Source organism: Chelonoidis abingdonii, chromosome 4 (genome assembly GCF_003597395.2).
Source record: "Chelonoidis abingdonii isolate Lonesome George chromosome 4, CheloAbing_2.0, whole genome shotgun sequence".
Classification (NCBI taxonomy): domain Eukaryota; kingdom Metazoa; phylum Chordata; order Testudines; family Testudinidae; genus Chelonoidis; species Chelonoidis abingdonii.
In genome coordinates, this window is record NC_133772.1 from 150,231,484 (window position 1) to 150,249,020 (window position 17,537).

Here is a 17,537-nt window from a genome sequence, read left to right on the forward strand (position 1 = left end):
TATAACAATAATGTTCGTACTAAATTTCAAGATTCAAACTGAACAGGACATGAAATTATTATTTCAATCCATGGCCGGTTATAAAAATTTTGTGAGATGTATTTGCACATACACACTTCATATACAGATCTGGTCATCAGAGACTTGTGCCAATTCGAGCAGGAATCAAACAGACTGAAGAGAGGTTTGGTACTAACACCATATGTCAACATTAGGAACAAAGAAGAAAAGATTTAAACTTTTTTTATTTGGCAAGAAAAAAAATCAAAAAAATCTATTTTTTTTTAAGCCAAATAAAACAATCTTTATCCTTTAGTCCCGCTGTTCTTCCAGGGACAGTTAGTAAGACTGGTATTTAATCAAGAATCTCTTTAATGAGAACCAACCAGGCTCAATCCTGCAACTGGACGTCTCTAGAAGTGACCCCTCCGGCAAGCTGCAATAACACAGGAGTCATTTCAGGAATGTTGAAGGACTGAGGGTACAATTATACCATACAGATACAAAAACAAATTTTCTATCACTCCCTTCAGTTGTTGCAAAACTATCCACCAACCACTCATCCCGCAAGCTTGATGCGTTGCTCTTATAAATGTATATTTAATGCAAAGTAAAAGAGCTAATCCTAGAGTAACTTTCAGGATCTAATAAACAACCAATACAGTCCCTTGTTCCGTTAATAGCAATATAGTTTCATATGAGATATTGTTTCCTTCATAGCCGATTCCAGCTCTTCACTTTGTTTATACTGACTTTCAAAGTTAAACACTGTCTGTATCAACAAAACATCGCTCACGGTGGCATTAGTGCTAAGTGCGTGTTCCAGTGCTTGATAAACACGCTCAGCTCTTGAATTCAATATGTTATAAACACTCCTAAAACGGAAGTAACCTTTTAAATCTTTTGTTTGGTTTTCCTTACTTCTCTTTGCTTTTTTTTTTTTTTTTTTTTTTTTTTTTTGTGCACAACGAAGCTTTACATCTGGGTTATATTTGCAAAGACCTTTAACAAGAATAAAGAGCACGTATGTTGATAGGTTCTTTTAGGATAGTGACTGTTATGAAAAAGAAAACCAAATGAACTCAAAGAATGTGACTTAATAGCTACAGATAGCAAAACACTTCACCTATGGATCTTACCTTTAAGTAACAATGTGAGGTACATACTGGGCTCAATAGGTGTCCGATCCATGTCTCCTTGGGAATCTGTGTTGTAAAAACACTCATTTTAATATAGAATCATAGAATATCAGGGTTGGAAGGGATCTCAGGAGGTCATCTAGTCCAACCCCCTGCTCAAAGCAGGACCAATCCCCAACCCCAACCCCCAATATCTGGTCGAAGTGAAGAGTTACCAAGTATGGAAACACAAAAAGGATTCTGTTCCATAAAATCAAACTTATCCCAGATTTGCTGGACTAAAATATAAGATGAGAAAGTCTCATCTTGATCCAAGTGGTTTGCATGCAAAATTGAAAAGAGAACATATCCTACACTTATGTTGCTAATTATAAGTAGCAATATTTTCAATTTAGATGCATGTCTATCTGTACTTCCATATACTGACTATATAATTTAATACTCCTGGAATGTAATCTCTTATAGAATTGGAACCATAGTGTAGAAGAGAAGAATTAATCATATAGTCTCAAGATGCTACACTTATATAGTATAGGATATAGAATATGATATTCTAATCCCTACATCCAGTAATGACAATGAAGTGCACAAACAGAATGGTTATCAACAGTTTCTCAAATAATTCCATCATACTAAATTAAGTTACTCTCCATTGTTTGAGAAGAATATTTTTTAATAAACATCACATGTAAAAATGGAAAGCAAGCTATGGGGCCTAATCTTGCAGTCTTTATTCAGGATGAACTCTTGCTGATTTAGATGGGAATTCCCCCTGAATGACAATATGAGTGGGACCTAGATCATAGAATCACAGAAGATTAGCGTTGAAAGAAACATCAGGAGGTCACCTAGTCCAACCCCCTGTTCAAAGCAGGACCAACTCCAACTAAATCATCCCAGCCAAGGCTTTGTCAAGCTGGGCCTTAAAAACCTCAATGGATAGAGATTCTGCCACCTCCCAAGGTAACCCATTCCAGTGCTTCACCATCCTCCTAGTGAAACAGTTTTTCCTAATATCCATTCTAGACCTCCCCCACTGCAACTTGAGACTATTATTCCTTGTTCTGTCATCTGCCAACCACTGAGAACAGCCTAGCTCTATCCTCTTTTTAACCCCCCTTCAGGTAGTTGAAGGCTGCTATCAAATCCCACCCTCATTCTTCTCTTCTGCAGACTAAATAAGCCCATTTCCCTCAGCCTCTCCTCATACATCATGTGTCCCAGCCCCCTAATCATTTTCGTTGCCCTCTGCTGGACTCTCTCCAATTTGTCCACATCCTTTCTGTAATCCAGGGCCCAGAACTTGATGCAATACTCCAAATGTGGCCTCACCAGTGCCGAATAGAAGGGAATAATATCTTTCCATGATCTGCTGGCAATGCTCCTGCTAATGCAGCCCAATATGCCATTAGCCTTCTTGGCAAAAAGGGCACACTGTTGACTCATATCCAGCTTCTCGTCCAAGATAATCCCCAGGTCCTTTTCTGCAGAACTGCCGCTTAGCCAGTCGGTCCCCTGCATGTAGCTGGGAATGGGATTCTTCAACCCTAAATGCAGGAATCTTGTCAGATTTCTTTAGACCCAATCCTCCAATTTGTCTAGGTCACTCAGGACCCTATCCCTACCCTCCAACGTATCTATCTCTCTGCTCAGCTTAGTGTGATCCGCAAACTTGCTGACGGTGCACTCTATCTCATCATCCAGATCATTAATGAAGATGTTGAACAAAATCGGCCCCACAACCGACCCCGGGGCACTCCACTTGAAACCGGCTGCCAACTAGTCATCGAGCTGTTGATCGCTACCCACTGAGCCTGATGATCTAGCCAACTTTCTACCTACCTTACAGTCCATTCATCCAATCCATACTTCTTTAACTTACTGGCAAGAATACTCTGGGACACTGTATCAAAAAATTTGCTAAAGTCAAGGTATATCACGTCCACTGCTTTCCCCATATCCACCAAGCTTTGTAATTTACATTAAAAATATATACACTATCAGACTTCTGTGATACAATGAAGAATTTAATGGAATCAAAGTATCTCTACCTGATTCCTACTATTCTTCCTTTCTGATTATTTCAGTGCTGGAGGTGAGGCCAGGACTTCCATATACCTATTGGGGGTGTTGTGTGTTTGTGTGTGTGTGTGTGTGTGTGTGTGTGTGTGTGTGTGTGTGTGTGTGTGTGTGTGTGTGTGTTTATATATGGGAGAGAATTGATGAAAAACCATATATAGATAGGCATATAGAATATACATAAGTACATACAGGGGAGAGAACTGATTCCAGAAGATGTTTTCAAACCTTGGGCGTGCGTGCATGAGTGTGTGAGCGAGAGAAAAACGAATTTATTTAAGGCAATGAACTGGGATTCAGAAGATTTGGGTTGAGATGCTGACTCTGACAAAGACTCACTGTGTGACCTTGGGCAAGTTAATTAATCTCTGCGTTCCTCAGTGCTGAACTATCGCAGATAATACTATTTCCTTTTTCATACCCCTTGCCTGTCTTATTTATTTAGAGTGTAAACTCTTTGGGGGTGAGGAGGGTCTCTCACTACGTGTTTGTACAGCACTTAGCACAGTAGGGCCCTCATAGTGGTTGGCGCCTCTGAGTGCTTCTGTAATACAAAGAATAGTTTTATTGCACAAATTACAGCACAAAGGGTCTGAGCCTTCCCTCTTTTACTGAGAGACAAAATTAATATACGATTGCAGAATTCAATATTCTGTACTGTTCTGTTGTTTTAGATGACAATTTAAAAAAAATAAGTGAGGTAGATTCAATGCTAGCTAGAGCTGATGACATTGTTCACATGATCTGCGTCTGTTGAGCAAAAAAAGAGCCCCTTGTCTCAACAGGAAATCTATTCTAAATCTGATAAAGAAAAATCCTAGTTAAGAAGCATTTGCTTGTTTTATTTTCACTTATCAGGCTTTAATGTAAGGTATACCATAGCAAATGAATTTAAACAAAATTAAGTGAGGACAGCTATGCTATCATTAAACATTACTCATTTCACATACATTAGCTTTTGAAAAGAATACACAGTGATGTCTCAGCTACAGGAAGCTGTTACAAAATAAAAACTAGGCTATGACAAAAAACTAAAGAAAAGCTTTAAAGAATTTTTGTTGAATACAGAGTTCAGCAAAAATGTATTCTGTTCACTGTACACACGACACCAATGGGAATAAGAGCCAGTTCAAGTTCTAAATTACCATTACTTGAGTAATAGTTTCAAGCTGCAAGGCACAGCTGTACAGACCCAGCCAGACAGGCTATCACAGTAATGCTTTGATAGCATGAGGCCCTTAAGTGTCAGGATATAGAAAAGGCAGCAGTTGTTGGCTGTGAAAACAGTCTGATACAAACCAGATGGGGACTTACTTGATGGGCAACACAAAGGAAAACAATTGGCTCATTCAACAAAGTCAGGCCACTGCCCCAGAGAATTAACAGAAGACAATAACCATCAACCAGAGTTGATACAAACAAGAAACAGCCATGCGGTTATGGCTTAAGGAATTGTTTCTCCTCAGACTAAACATAAACTTTTGATTTCTAATTCGTATATTCATTAATTTTAGTCTAGTTTACAGGCCCCTCTTCCTCCAGAGTCTTCTGTAAAATTCATTTATAGAACTTCTGCTTTCCAACACCTATTTAAACAGGAAGAAGTTATATGACAATGAAGGAATATATTATTTTAATGTTTCCTGCAGAATGTTAAGACCACAGACCGCTTTGTAAATTTCAGAAAACCATGGCAGATCCACCACTAGCTCTGAAACACATAATATTACTGTGGCAATCTTTAATAATACTTCTTTTAAAAAATGGACAAAATCCACTAATCACATGCCAGATAAGTATATACAGTCTCATAAAAATGCTTTCCAGTTTTGTGCAGATTTCCTTGACTTTACCTAAAGTGAACCCAGATTGCTTATGGTACTGTGTAACAGACGCATTGGCCTGCTAAACTCAGGGTTGTGAGTTCAGTCCTTGAGGGGGCCACTTAGGGATCTGGGGCAAAATCAGTACTTGGTCCTGCTAGTGAAGGCAGGGGGCTGGACTCGATGACTTTTCAGGGTCCCTTCCAGTTATATGAGATAGATAGGCATAAAAAGCTGGTTTTGGAGTAATTTATAGTTCTAAAATAAAAATAAGCTGGCTATTTCTATAGGTCATAACTCATAAAACTTCACTTTTAGGAACAAGCTTGCAAAATATTATAGTCCAAAATCTTAATTACTCTTGTAGTTTTATTGCAGGCAATATAAAAGTGACATATGCAGAGGTTTTGACTACAAATGACTTATTGAGAATGCACAATAAGTCAGACCTGTAAAGGCCTCCTGCAAAACTAGACTCAGACTAAAAAGATCCCCTACTACAATTTTTCCCTACTGCATATTTTAAAGCATCGACCCCTGAAGGTTCTGCACAGCAGCTATCCTTTGAGATCAAAATGGTATACTCTTACAGAACAAATCAACTCTGCTACGTAGTCTACCTTAGGGATCACTGATGAGAGGTCTGCTCTACTCCACAAGTGCTTCCATTCCACACAGACTGATGCAATAAAAAGGCAGGTTTAAAAGGTGAATTTATGGTCCCCATGTAACAGCCCAGAATGCCACAGCCAGGCCACTGGATGGGTTGGAAATCAGTTCATTTTTTCACAAAATATTTAACAAAGAAAAATAGAGTCCTAACATAGAAGCTTCATTCTCTGTTGGGCTAATGAAAGATGCAATAGTGAACTATCTTGTCAATTCATTCCCAGTTTTTAATTGTTAGGTAGTTTAGTCTGCAAATGTGGTTCTACTTTGCAAAAAAGTGACTAAAATGGCACCTTTTGACTTACTTGATCTTCTCTCTGAACATATTCACATTCTGCTCACTTTAGTGACAAAAGTAACTTGGTACACGTATCAGTACCGCAGAGCCAACACCGCAAAAGAGTAATGAGCGGATTCCATTCTGGCTCATGCATCTTTATCAGCATAATGGTTAACTAATTTCCAAAAGCAGGGCCAAATGCTAACAAACCCACATGAAGAAACAGAGTTGCCATAGGTGTAGCAGAGACCAAAATCTGGCCTGTAGAATCATTATTTGACACTCAGCTCCTACGGTGAGCCTGCAGACTTGACAGTCAGAACACATTTGTGTATGTAAGCTGAACAACTTTGATACGGGTCCCTTCAGAATGCCATTTCTACTGAGCCACCCATCAGAAGAGAAGACCCCCTCGAGCTGCTCCTTCTTCCAGCCTTATGTTTAAGAGAGGAGGAAAGAGGAACTGATTGTTCTTCAGAACCCACGCCTGATTGCACCAGCAGATCCATGAGCTGCAAGGCATTGGCTCCAAAGAAATGTCTTCAGACATTCTCGGTGCAGAAAACACCTCTGGCAATGACAGCACCCTCAGGCCCAGCTGGCGAAGAGGGTGGCACACACTGACCCTCTCTGGCATTGAAGGTCCCCAATTCACAAGAAGCTCCTTGAACATGCTTGACACCCAGGAAGCCTCATTTTCAGTAGCAAGGGTGTGTTGTGTAGCCTTGTTGTTTGTACATTCCTAGGCCCAGCTCTTAGTACAGGAATAAACAACATATACTTTTAAGAAGTTAACTGTTTATTTACACAGTAACTCAAACTAGTAAATACTTCCCATTTAAAAATTCCATAGCTATGCTTTACATCACACTGGCCATTATGACCTGTCAAGTAAACAGCACAAATTCAGAGACACCTACAATTATGGCCTTGTGAATATAAAGGCACAACTTAAAATAACGGAAATTAAGCATCTGTCAAAAAATACCAAGCAGCTGTCACGCAGCCCTTAAAGTAATGCAACTCCACCTTGTCTGGTAATACGTACATCACATAAACTCAGATAACAATATTAGACCCCAATATTATTACCTATCTGTAACAACTTGAGTTAAGAGGGAAGTCACCAGGCCAGTTCACGTTCTTAACATTTAGTTTGAACTACCCTGATTTTGTGCTCTTGACTTAGAAATTTAACAGACTCTGTATGACCTGTGCAATATTCATTTTGTTTTCTATATACAGTTTATGATTTATTATTTTGTACTTAGTCCACAAGCCTGTCTGAAGTTGAAGAATAAAAATTGATAGGATGTCAAAGTAATGCCATACGCAAAGGAGAGCCAGAGCCTCTCCCTAGCCAAAGTCTGGAAAATTTGCATTTTACAAAACTGGAAAGCTATTTTGTAACATCCTCAGTAGCTATCTGGCCTGTTCAGAACTATGCAGAAGAGTTGCTGCTGCTTTAAAGCAATACATCATGACTGAAGATTAAAAAACAAAAACAGAACAGTGCCCTAAGTGACAATAGATTATTGTCTATTAGCTTTTCCATATGAACTCCTAATTATTTTCTTCTAAATGACAGAATTCATAAGTAACAGAATATAGTAGTGGACAAAGCTTCAGGGTTTAAGCCCTCTTCATCACTTAATATAATATTTTCTACTTGTTAATGAGTACAGCAAAAGACAGTTTTGACCTAATATGTGTTTGAGAGGAAAATTATTTTCTTATATTCTGCTTTCAAAATTCCAATTTTGTTGAAGAAAAAAATGCATAATCAGTTTTTACATTCACATGCGTGAGCAGACATTGCTACAAAATTTAATCCTATCTGTACATCGGGAAACAACCAACAGCTCATGCATGCCTGCTATGCTCTTTAGCTATCAATTCTTATAATATTTCTAGGGAGAAGGAAGCGCTGGCAGACTATTTTATTAATAACACAAATTGCCGATGGACAGAGCTGCAGTCTGAATTATACTGTTTCCCTTAACTTGAAAGATATCCTGGATAACATTCACTTTACATTGTTACCTTACATGAAAATTTACCAGGAGCAGAGAGTTTTGAGAAATGTGACAAATGGGAGAGGAGAAGAGACCTAAGTGTTTTTGCATATTGACTAGTCTTTTAACAGTTTATTGCGATCACCTGGTGCATTCGACAGTCAAATGTCAAATCTGCTACAGAAAACCTAAGCTCTGCACACAGCATGAAAAGGGAACGCTGGCTAATCTCAGGGAAGTGAGGCCAATAAACAAACAAATCCACAGATAAAATACGAACTGCAGTGTATGGGCACAGTAAGGGCATATTTAAGTTTAGCCATTTTACAACAGAATATTCTGGCACGGGTATGTTCAAATATGTCTATGAAGCCAACTGTTCAAATACATGTCCCAATCGGCTAGTTTAGTGTTTCTAGTCATGTCATAGCGGTGCGCCAACTACCACCAGTGCAGGGACATGGAACCTTGTCGCCAAGAAGTTTTTTAAAAAGCCAATTATGTTTAATGGGTTAGAGAGGCGTAATATGTAAATATACTTCCCCCACTGTAAAAAGTAAATATTGTAGGCTTTAGTTGCAAAGGCAGCTGTCCCATCACTCAGGTTATGCTACCTGTATCAACATACCTGGTCACGCCTCTTCTTTCCCACCAACCCATCTCAGTTACAGTCAGCTGGACTCCTTTAAAGTTTTCATTTTGATTTGGTCGGTTGATTTGGGAGTTGTTTAGGGGCTGTCTTAAGCTAAAAGAAGCCCAGCTTTCTCTCTCTAGGGACAGCCAGATACACTGCAGAGGAAAGCGGAAGTAGCTCATTTCACTGCTAGATACTGGAGTTTCTCTAGCCGCTGAATTATAAAGAGCAAACTCTGCTTTCCCCCACAACCCAGACCAAACAATGAACACATGCAAAATGGCAAAAATAAGGTTTTCACCACCATTTTCTCTTATCACTTTACCATGAACCATCTCTTCATAGCTGAAGGCTTGCAAGCTCTTGAGGGCTCTGTGTGTGGATGTACACACAATGTATACACTGGGACCTTTGGGTACTATTCCAATATAAATGTTTGTTTATAAATAATAATCTTCCCTAAAACTTGATTTTAAACTAGTTTTAAATACTCTCATAGCAATAAGTCAAGCGAGGACATGCACTCTGTAGAATGCTGACACACATCTCATTTGGACAACTTTGTGCCTCACAACACATGCGCAGCGTGTGCCAAGACCCTATTAATGCACACTCTCTTGTAGCTAACTGGTATACCAATCAAGAGTCTCAATTTACTTTTCATTTCTTTTTAGTAACCCAAAGGAATAGTGACATAATTAAATGAGAATCCAGCCCTAGGAGTCTAATGCCCTGTCATTATAAGGGGGCCTTAAAATTGGTGTAAAGCCCAGAATGGTATAAAGAAGCCTTAGTATAAATGAAAATTAAGCCCAGAATTAGGGTGACCACATAGCAGGTGTGAAAATCAGGACAGAGGATGGGGGGGGGGGGTAATAGGAGCCTATATAAGAAAAAGACCCAAAAATCGGGACTGTCCCTATAAAATTGGGACATCTGGTCACCCTACCCAGAAGGGACCTTTATGATCCTCTAGCCTGACCTTTTGAATAACACAGACCAAAGAACAGTTAAGGGCAGTTTACTTTATTTGATGCATGTCAATTCTCTTTTAAAACTATGGGCACATAGTTGGAAGCGATATTGTGAGAAAGATCTTCTCTGTAGGGAAAAGTAACTGGAAACAACTCTCAGGCTGATGTAAGCATTAAATACATGGGGAGTCTCTGTCTGGTAAGTGGCTTGCACAAGCCAATTAATTTTTTGTGTCCCCCATTTCTGTAAGCGATGTATGCATGAAAGGGGAAAGCAGGTCAGCCGCTCCAGCTTGCTACCATCTGCTTTTATTTAGAATTACTCAGGATCAGTGCCAGTGGGATCAGTGCCAATCTAGGGTTTTTTGTTTTGTTTTTTTCCCCCCTCTTTACAATGAAGGCAACAGCAATTACTGTAAGTTCCCAAAAGTGCATGCAAATCACAACAACAACACAAAGCTGCTTTAGTCAGATGCTAGCATATTTAAGAATCCCACATACACTGTAAGAAAGATGATTTTGGCAAACAAATTTTGGACTGACTAAAGGGGAGCGAGGTTAGTATCCAGAAGACCCAAAAGTTTGTCTGGCATTCACTGTGGGGCCAAGGAGCTGCGGGGTCAAGTCCCACCTGTGGTGCACAAGTGCCTTTGTGCGTCATCCAACACTTACTCAAAAGTTCTGCAGATCCTCTGGGATGAAGAGGAGACAAGTGGAGGGAGATAATAGTAAGGTATCACTGACCCAAGCAGAAACTAACCCCCTTAAAATGGCTCCCCTAAAAATAAATAAAAATTGTCTTAGGAGTATGTTTGGTAATTACACATTTGGAACTAGCTCCAAGTGTAAGGGTAGTTACTAGGGACAGGGATTTGCTTGCTCTGTTGCCTCATGTGCTCAGTGCCTGTTGGACAAGGAGTGCCAGAGGGAGCAATCATACTACTTTGTTCTTATCCAGAAACTTCCAACTAAATATATCAAAGCACATAAGTGCAGTGAGATGTAGACAACTATTCACTTAATTAGAATCCTGCTTGGAAGTTCCCTGACCCATGCATATTTAGGGACATAAACTACAACAAAAGTGGAAGACTGTCCAAAATAAGTGTTCTCATATTGCAGCTGTGCATTCTTTAACCATCCCAAATAATCTATGTTCATACTGGAGTCTCTCTTCTGGATACCCAGGGCTTAAGAAAAAATACCAGGAAAGCAGACTGAGGCAGAGAAGTCTCTGAGTACAAGAAATGACGCAGGGCTGTTGTGAGAACTATCTAATCTTAATGAAATATGGTAAATGAAGGATCAACCAAACGGGCATGGAAATGTGCTACCTGAAGTTACTGTAAATAAAAAACCTACCTTACTAGGGAAAAAATAAAAGAGATACATGCACAGCCCCATAATGTTTGAAAATACTTCCCAGAAAAAACATGCCCAGAAAGTACAGGGAAGGGGTAGTGGGGGGTTGCTGCCAGTATCAATGATTTATTTGTCCCAGCTCCCACAACAATGGTTTGCAGAATGCCAGGAATCATCCATAACATTCACCCCAATATTTTAAGAAAAAGCCTTTTCAATATCATTGCACTGTAGTTTACGATGTGAGATACTGTGATGTTACAAAAGCGCCTTCTCCCACTCCTTTTAAAGACATTTCCAGTTTGTCTTGTAGATATTAAAATTATTTCTGGGGTTCTTGAGGCAGCAGTATGAACACTAAGTGTTGTGCTAACATCACATCAGTGATGGCTGAGAGGGCACTGGCCCGGAGAGCACTATACTGTTTTAAAGCACTTTTACATTTTTTAAGAATATCACCTTGAGCTGACTGTTCTTTATGCTTGTTTTTTCAGAAGGGACAATTTTTGGAAAGTTTGGTCAATTTTTGGCTGATTTTGAACTATCAAAACATGTGCAGGTAGGGGAATGCAGGGTTGCATGTTCTTCTATTGCTCATATTTTTTCAGATGCTTCCTTTGCATTTGAATAAGTGCTTTGTTGTTGTTGTTGTTTTTTAATTCAACACTGGATAACTTGGAATTCATTTTTTAAAATACTCAGAGTTCCTAAAACACCAAAATTATCATACAAGGTGTCACATACGGGTGATTTGCCCACCTGGAAGTGTCTGAAAATAGTGGGACTTCCTCGGAGGGAAATCCAAATGACCTCACATACTCCTTGCAATCACTGGCAGTGCCTGCTGCTTAATCTCCTGTGGGAGGGGGATGACAGTTGGTAGGAGCATCTTTCCCAAGCTGGGGCCCCCAGGAGGGACCTACAAGGCCTTACCTGCCCACTGCAGTCATTGCTGCTCCTCCTTTTTCTCCCACTTCCTATCAGCAGAATACATACCAGTGTGTATTTCAGTTATTCCACATTCAAATAAATATGTGAGGGAGCACAAGTTATTCTCATGCCTGAAAAGTAAGCCAAGCAACTGAATGAAATAAAACAATGTTAACGCCATGCTATGACTGACATTTTCAATGTACAAAAGTCAGGAAATTCAAAGTTATTGTTCCCAAAGCAACTGTAACTCAACCACATAGTAAAAGATGGTTACTCACCTTTGTAACTGTTGTTCTTCGAGATGTGTTGCTCATATCCATTCCAATTAGGTGTGCGCGCGCCACGTGCATGTTCGTCGGAAGATTTTTGCCCTAGCAACAGTCAGTGGTCGGCTGGGTCGCCTCTTGGAGTGGCGCCATTATGGCGCCAGATATATACCCCTGCCAACCCAACGGCCCCTCAGTTCCTTCTTGCCAGCTACTCTGACAGAGGGGAAGGAGGGCGGGTTTGGAATGGATATGAGCAACACATCTCAAAGAACAACAGTTACAAAGGTGAGTAACTGTCTTTTCTTCTTCGAGTGCTTGCCCATATTGATTCCAATAAGGTGATTCCCAAGCCTTATCTAGGCAGTGGGGTCGGAGTGAGATGTTGCAGAATGCAAAACTGCTGAGCCAAATGCTACATCATCTCTGGCCTGTTGAACCAATGCGTAATGTGAGGCAAAGTTGTGGATGAGGACGCAGTAGCTGCCCTGACAGTTCTTCCTGGATGGGAACATGGGCCAGGAAGGCGACAGATGAAACTGAGCCCGAGTAGAAAATGGGCGATGAGGCGGCTAGCCGGAACGTGAGCCAAATCATAGCATGTTACGGATGCAGAACATTACCAAGATGAAATTTTTGGGATGAGACGGTAGGCTTTCATCCAGTCTGCCACAGCTACAAAGAGCTGAGGCCAACCTTTGGAAGGGTTTTGTTCTCTCGATATAAAAGCGAGAGCCCTGCGAACATCTAGCGTGTGCAGCTGTTTTCCGACACAATGGGTGCAGCTTCGGGAAAAAGACTGGAAGGAAGATGTCTTGATTGACATGAAAGGAGACACCACCTTAGGGAGGAAGGAGGGGTTTGGTCACAGCTGTACCTTACCCTTACGGAACACCATATATGGGGGGTCCGCTCAGGGCTTGAAGCTCAGATTCATCTTGCCGAAGTAATAGCGATGAGGAAAGGCTGTCTTCCGGAAAGGTAAGGCAGCGAGCAGGTGGCTAGTGGTTTGAAAGGAGCACCATAAGCTTGGCTAGCACCCAGGTTGAGGTCCCAGGTAGGGTTCCAGCATCTAACTTGTGGGTACAACATTCCAGTCTCTTGAGGAACCTTGAAACTATGGGGTGAGAAAAGAGACCGATCGGCCATTTCCCCTGGGTGGAAGGCGGAGATGGCTGCCAGATGCACTTTATGGAAGAGACGCGTAGGCCTTGTTCTTTCAGGACCAGAGGTAGTCCAGGACAGTAGAAATACACCTGCGTGGGGACTGAGTGATTTGAGCGACCAGCAAGAGAAACACTTCCACTTGCCAGATATGTCATCCTAGTGGAAAGGCTTCATACTGCCCAGAGCACCTGTTGGACCAAGGCACAGCAACACACTCAGACTGGCTCACCATGCAGCACCATGCTGTGAGGTGAAGAGACTGCAAGTCCGGATAGTGAAGTCTGCGCAAGTCCTGTGTTATGAGATCCGGCCAGAGTGGCAGGGGATCGGGTCTGCCACGGAGAGGTTGAACAACATGGTGTACCACAGTGCGCTCGCCCACGCTGGAGCAATCAGGATCAGGCGGGCGCTGTCCCTGCAGCTTGAGTAGGACTCTGTGGACCAGTGGGAACGGTGGAAAAGGCGTAGAGTAGGTGCTTCTTCCAGGATGAGGAAAGCGTCTGATAGGGAGCCCAGCGAGCATCCTGGAAGGAGCAGGAACACCTGGCATTCCTGTTCTCTCGGGAGGCAAAAGGTTATGTGGGGAAACCCCCACTTCCGGAAACAGAATGGATAAATCCAAACGGATCGACCACTCGTGAGACAGGAAAGATCTGCTAGGTGATCCGCCAAGTGTTTGGACTCTGGGAGAAGGGACGCTACCAATCGAACGAGTCGGCACGCAAAAAGTCTCAGAGGTGGGAAGGCTTCTTTGACAAAGGACGGAGAAGCGTGTAAAACATGGCCGTGTGTTTCCGTGAATACTGACACAAACGCCTTTGAAAGTTCTCAAAACACCTGGCAGCTAGACGCACCGCCTCAGTTCCCGCACATTGATTGTAAGGCTAACTCTTGAGTTGCACCAGGCCTTGAGTGTGATAGGCCCTCAAGGGTGAGGCACCCAACCCAGAATGACGCGTCCGCAGTTAGGGCCATCGAGGGTTGAGGCAGGTGGAACGGCATCCCTGCACAGACTAGAGTGGGGTCTAGCCACCAGGTTAGGGAGCCCAGAACCTTCTGGGGAATAGTGAGCACCGAGTCCAGGCTGTCCCTGCGTGGCCGGTATACTGAAGCAAGCCAGGTTTGAAAGGGACGGAGACGTAGCCTAGCGTGTTTGGTCACGAAGGTGCAGGAGGCCATGTGACCTACTAGACTGAGGCAGTTGCGCATCAACGTTGTAGGGAAGGTTTGAAGACCTCGAATAATTGTAGCCATTGCTTGAAAACGCGACTGTGGGAGGCAGGCTCTGGCCAGACTGGAGTCCAGAACAGCTCCGATGAAGTCTATTCTCTGCAAGGGTGTCAGAGTAGACTTCTCTGTGTTGATCAGCAGGCCTAGGCTCCTGAAGAGGTCTTGGACGATGCACAGGTGACGTGACACTTGTAACTGGGAGGTCCCTCGAATGAGCCAATCGTCGAGATACGGATAGACATGTACCCGTCGACGCTGGAGGGAGGCGGCGACTACAGCCATGCATTTCGTGAACACTCGTGGGCTGTAGAAAGGCCAAATGGAAGTACGGTGAACTGAAAGTGTTGATGGTTGACCACAAAACGGAGGTACCATCTGTGTGATGGGTAAATTGCGATTTGGAAATATGCATCCTTCATATCCAGGGCGGCATACCAGTCTCCCGGATCCAGGGACAGGATAATGGCCCCAGGGTTACCTTGCGGAACTTCAACTTTATCATGAATTTTGGCACCTCCTCTGTGGCTCCCATGGCTAGGAGCGACTGTACCTCTTGTAAGAGGAATTGCTCATGAGAGGGGTCCCTGAAGAGGGATGGGGAGGGAGGGTGGGAAGGTGGGGTTGAAATAAACTGGCGGTGGTATCCCAATTCCACCATGTGCAGGACCCAGCGATCGGAAGTTAGCTGGGACCAGGCAGGGAGGAAATGGGAGAGGCGGTTGACAAATGGAAGAAAAGAATCCAGGAAAGTAACTGATGGGACACCCGAGGACGGCCCATCAAAAGTTCTGCTTGAGCCCCGCTGGTGGTTTGGGGGGGGGGGGGGAGGCTGATTTTGACACCATTGGGAGCCAGACTGCCTCCGATGATTCCCTCTACCACGCCTTCTGTTAAAGTCCTGATGCGGCCTAGGCGGGGCGTACGGGCGGTGTGGCTGGGGCCGGAAGGTCCTGTGTTGGTTCACTGGCGTGTGCATTCCCAGAGAGCACATTATGACGCGATTCTCCTTCAGACTTTGCAATCTGGGGTCAGTATTGTCTGAGAAAAGGCCCTGGCCTTCGAAGGACAAGTCCTGAATAGTTTGTTGTAATTCAGGAGGAAGGCCTGAGACTTGGAGCCAGGAGATATGTCTCATCGTCACTCCTGACGCCAGAGTTCTGGCTGCAGAGTCCGCTGCATCCAGAGAGCCTTGGAGGGAGGTTCTCGCCACCTTTTTACCCTCCTCAAGTAGGGCCGTGAATTCTTGACGGGACTGCTGGAGAAGAAGCTCCGTAAACTTTCCCGAGGATGTCCATGTGTTAAAGTTATACCTGCGTAGGAGGGCTTGTTGGTTTGCCACCCAAAGTTGAAGGCCCCTGGCCGAGTATATTTTGCAGCCTAGGAGGTCCATGCACCTAGCCTCCTTCGACTTAGGAGCAGGGGCTTGCTGGCCATGATGTTCCCTTTCGTTCACCGATTGAACTACTAGAGAGCAAGGAGGTGGGTGAATGTAGAGATATTCATACCCCTTTGAGGGGACCATGTATTTTCTTTCTACTCCCCTGGCTGTGGGGGGAATTGAGGCTGGGGATTGCCAAATGGTGTCCGCATTTGCTTGTATGGTGCGGATAAATGGGAGAGCCACTCTAGTAGGTGCGTCAGCCAAAAGGATGTCCACTACAGGGTCCTTTATCTCAGGGACCTCCTCCACCTGTAAGTTCATATTTTGAGCCACTCGTCTCAAGAGGTCCTGATGGGCCCTTAGATCAATTGGCAGAGGGCCTGAGGAGGATGTTCCCGCCACCCCCTCATCTGGCGAGGAGGAAGAGGAGAGGCCAGGGACCAGAGGGTCCTGTGGGGACTCCTGTTCTTGAGGAGCATCACTTGCGTCAGGTGAGACCTGGGCATCTGCAGGTGGTATCAGAGCCTCATCCGTGCCCATGGGGTGGGGGCAGCTTACTGTCGCCTCTGGCACCCGGTGTTCTGACCGGGCCGATCGTGGAACCACGGAAGGAGCACCTTGTGCTTGGTGGTATGCCCACAGTGTCCAGAAGGACCAGTGAAGGGGTCCTTGCTCGTGGCTCTGGTTCTCTGGAAACATATGGCTGGGGACATCCGAGTTGCGCTCCTGTGGATAGGAAGCGCTACCAGCCTGTGATGATACCGATGTGTGTCTCAACGGCCACGGTGGTGCTGACAGACCTTGAGAGGAAGCCCTGGTTCTGGTTGTTCTTTCCCGGGGTGGTACCGGACAGTGGTACCGGGAGCTATAACGGTACCGCGAGAGAGACCGGGACCTGCGACCATAGCAGTGCCGGGAGGTCGACCAGGATCTCGAGTCCCTTCGCCTGGAATGACTGCAAGACATGCGGTGCCGGGAGTCAGATCGGTACCGTGAGGATCTGGCAGGCGAATGGGAGGCCGAGCTGTGCCGCAAGTGCGAATGGTACCACGATGGAGAGCAGTGCCGGGACTGCGAGCAGCGTCGGGACCGAGATCTTGAACAATGCCTCTCGGCGGCTCCCACGGAGGGCGGCCTCAGCAAGGCAGGCTTGCCAATAGATTGGATGACCCGCACCGGCGGTGCCAGGGGTTGAGGCAGCGCGGTCTCCATCATCGCGATCAACTCCCGTGCCATGGAGAAGGTCTTCAGCATGGATGGGAGAGCTAGCTCGACCACGGTGTGAGCCGGGGAGCTTTCGGGCACCAGACTCAATGGCCCTTGAGAGACTGGAATTGACGGTGCCGCACTCGGCGGTGCCGCGGCAGATGACAGTGCCGGGCGATCCGTTGTCAACGGGCGCTCCCTCTGTGGTGCGGGTGGTGCCGAAGCTGCCGGAGCACTGTGTTGCTTCCTGGGCTGTGGGGACAGGGAGCGGTGCCGAGCAGATGTCGGTGCCAGTGAGGGTTGGTACCATGGACCCTTCGCGGTACCGGAGCAGTCCTGAGCAGAAGGAGCGCTCCTCACAGATACAGGCTGTTGAGAG

General features: G+C 44.2%; 1 protein-coding gene across 10 annotated transcripts in view; it reads right to left on the reverse strand.

Moving 5' to 3' along the window:
• Positions 1-17,537, reverse strand: part of KIAA0586 (KIAA0586 ortholog) — a 111,173-nt gene that overhangs the window by 5,923 nt on the left and 87,713 nt on the right. For 6 of the 10 annotated variants that reach the window (XM_032775712.2, XM_032775716.2, XM_032775717.2 and 3 more), the window contains 2 exons: positions 3,700-3,762; positions 1,140-1,205 (listed from right to left, as the gene is read on the reverse strand). In XM_032775712.2, coding sequence (XP_032631603.1) covers positions 1,140-1,205; positions 3,700-3,762 — 129 coding nt within the window. The remainder of the gene's footprint in view (positions 1-1,139; positions 1,206-3,699; positions 3,763-17,537) is intronic. The other 4 variants (XM_075065769.1, XM_075065770.1, XM_032775718.2 and 1 more) reach the window with 1 other exon arrangement.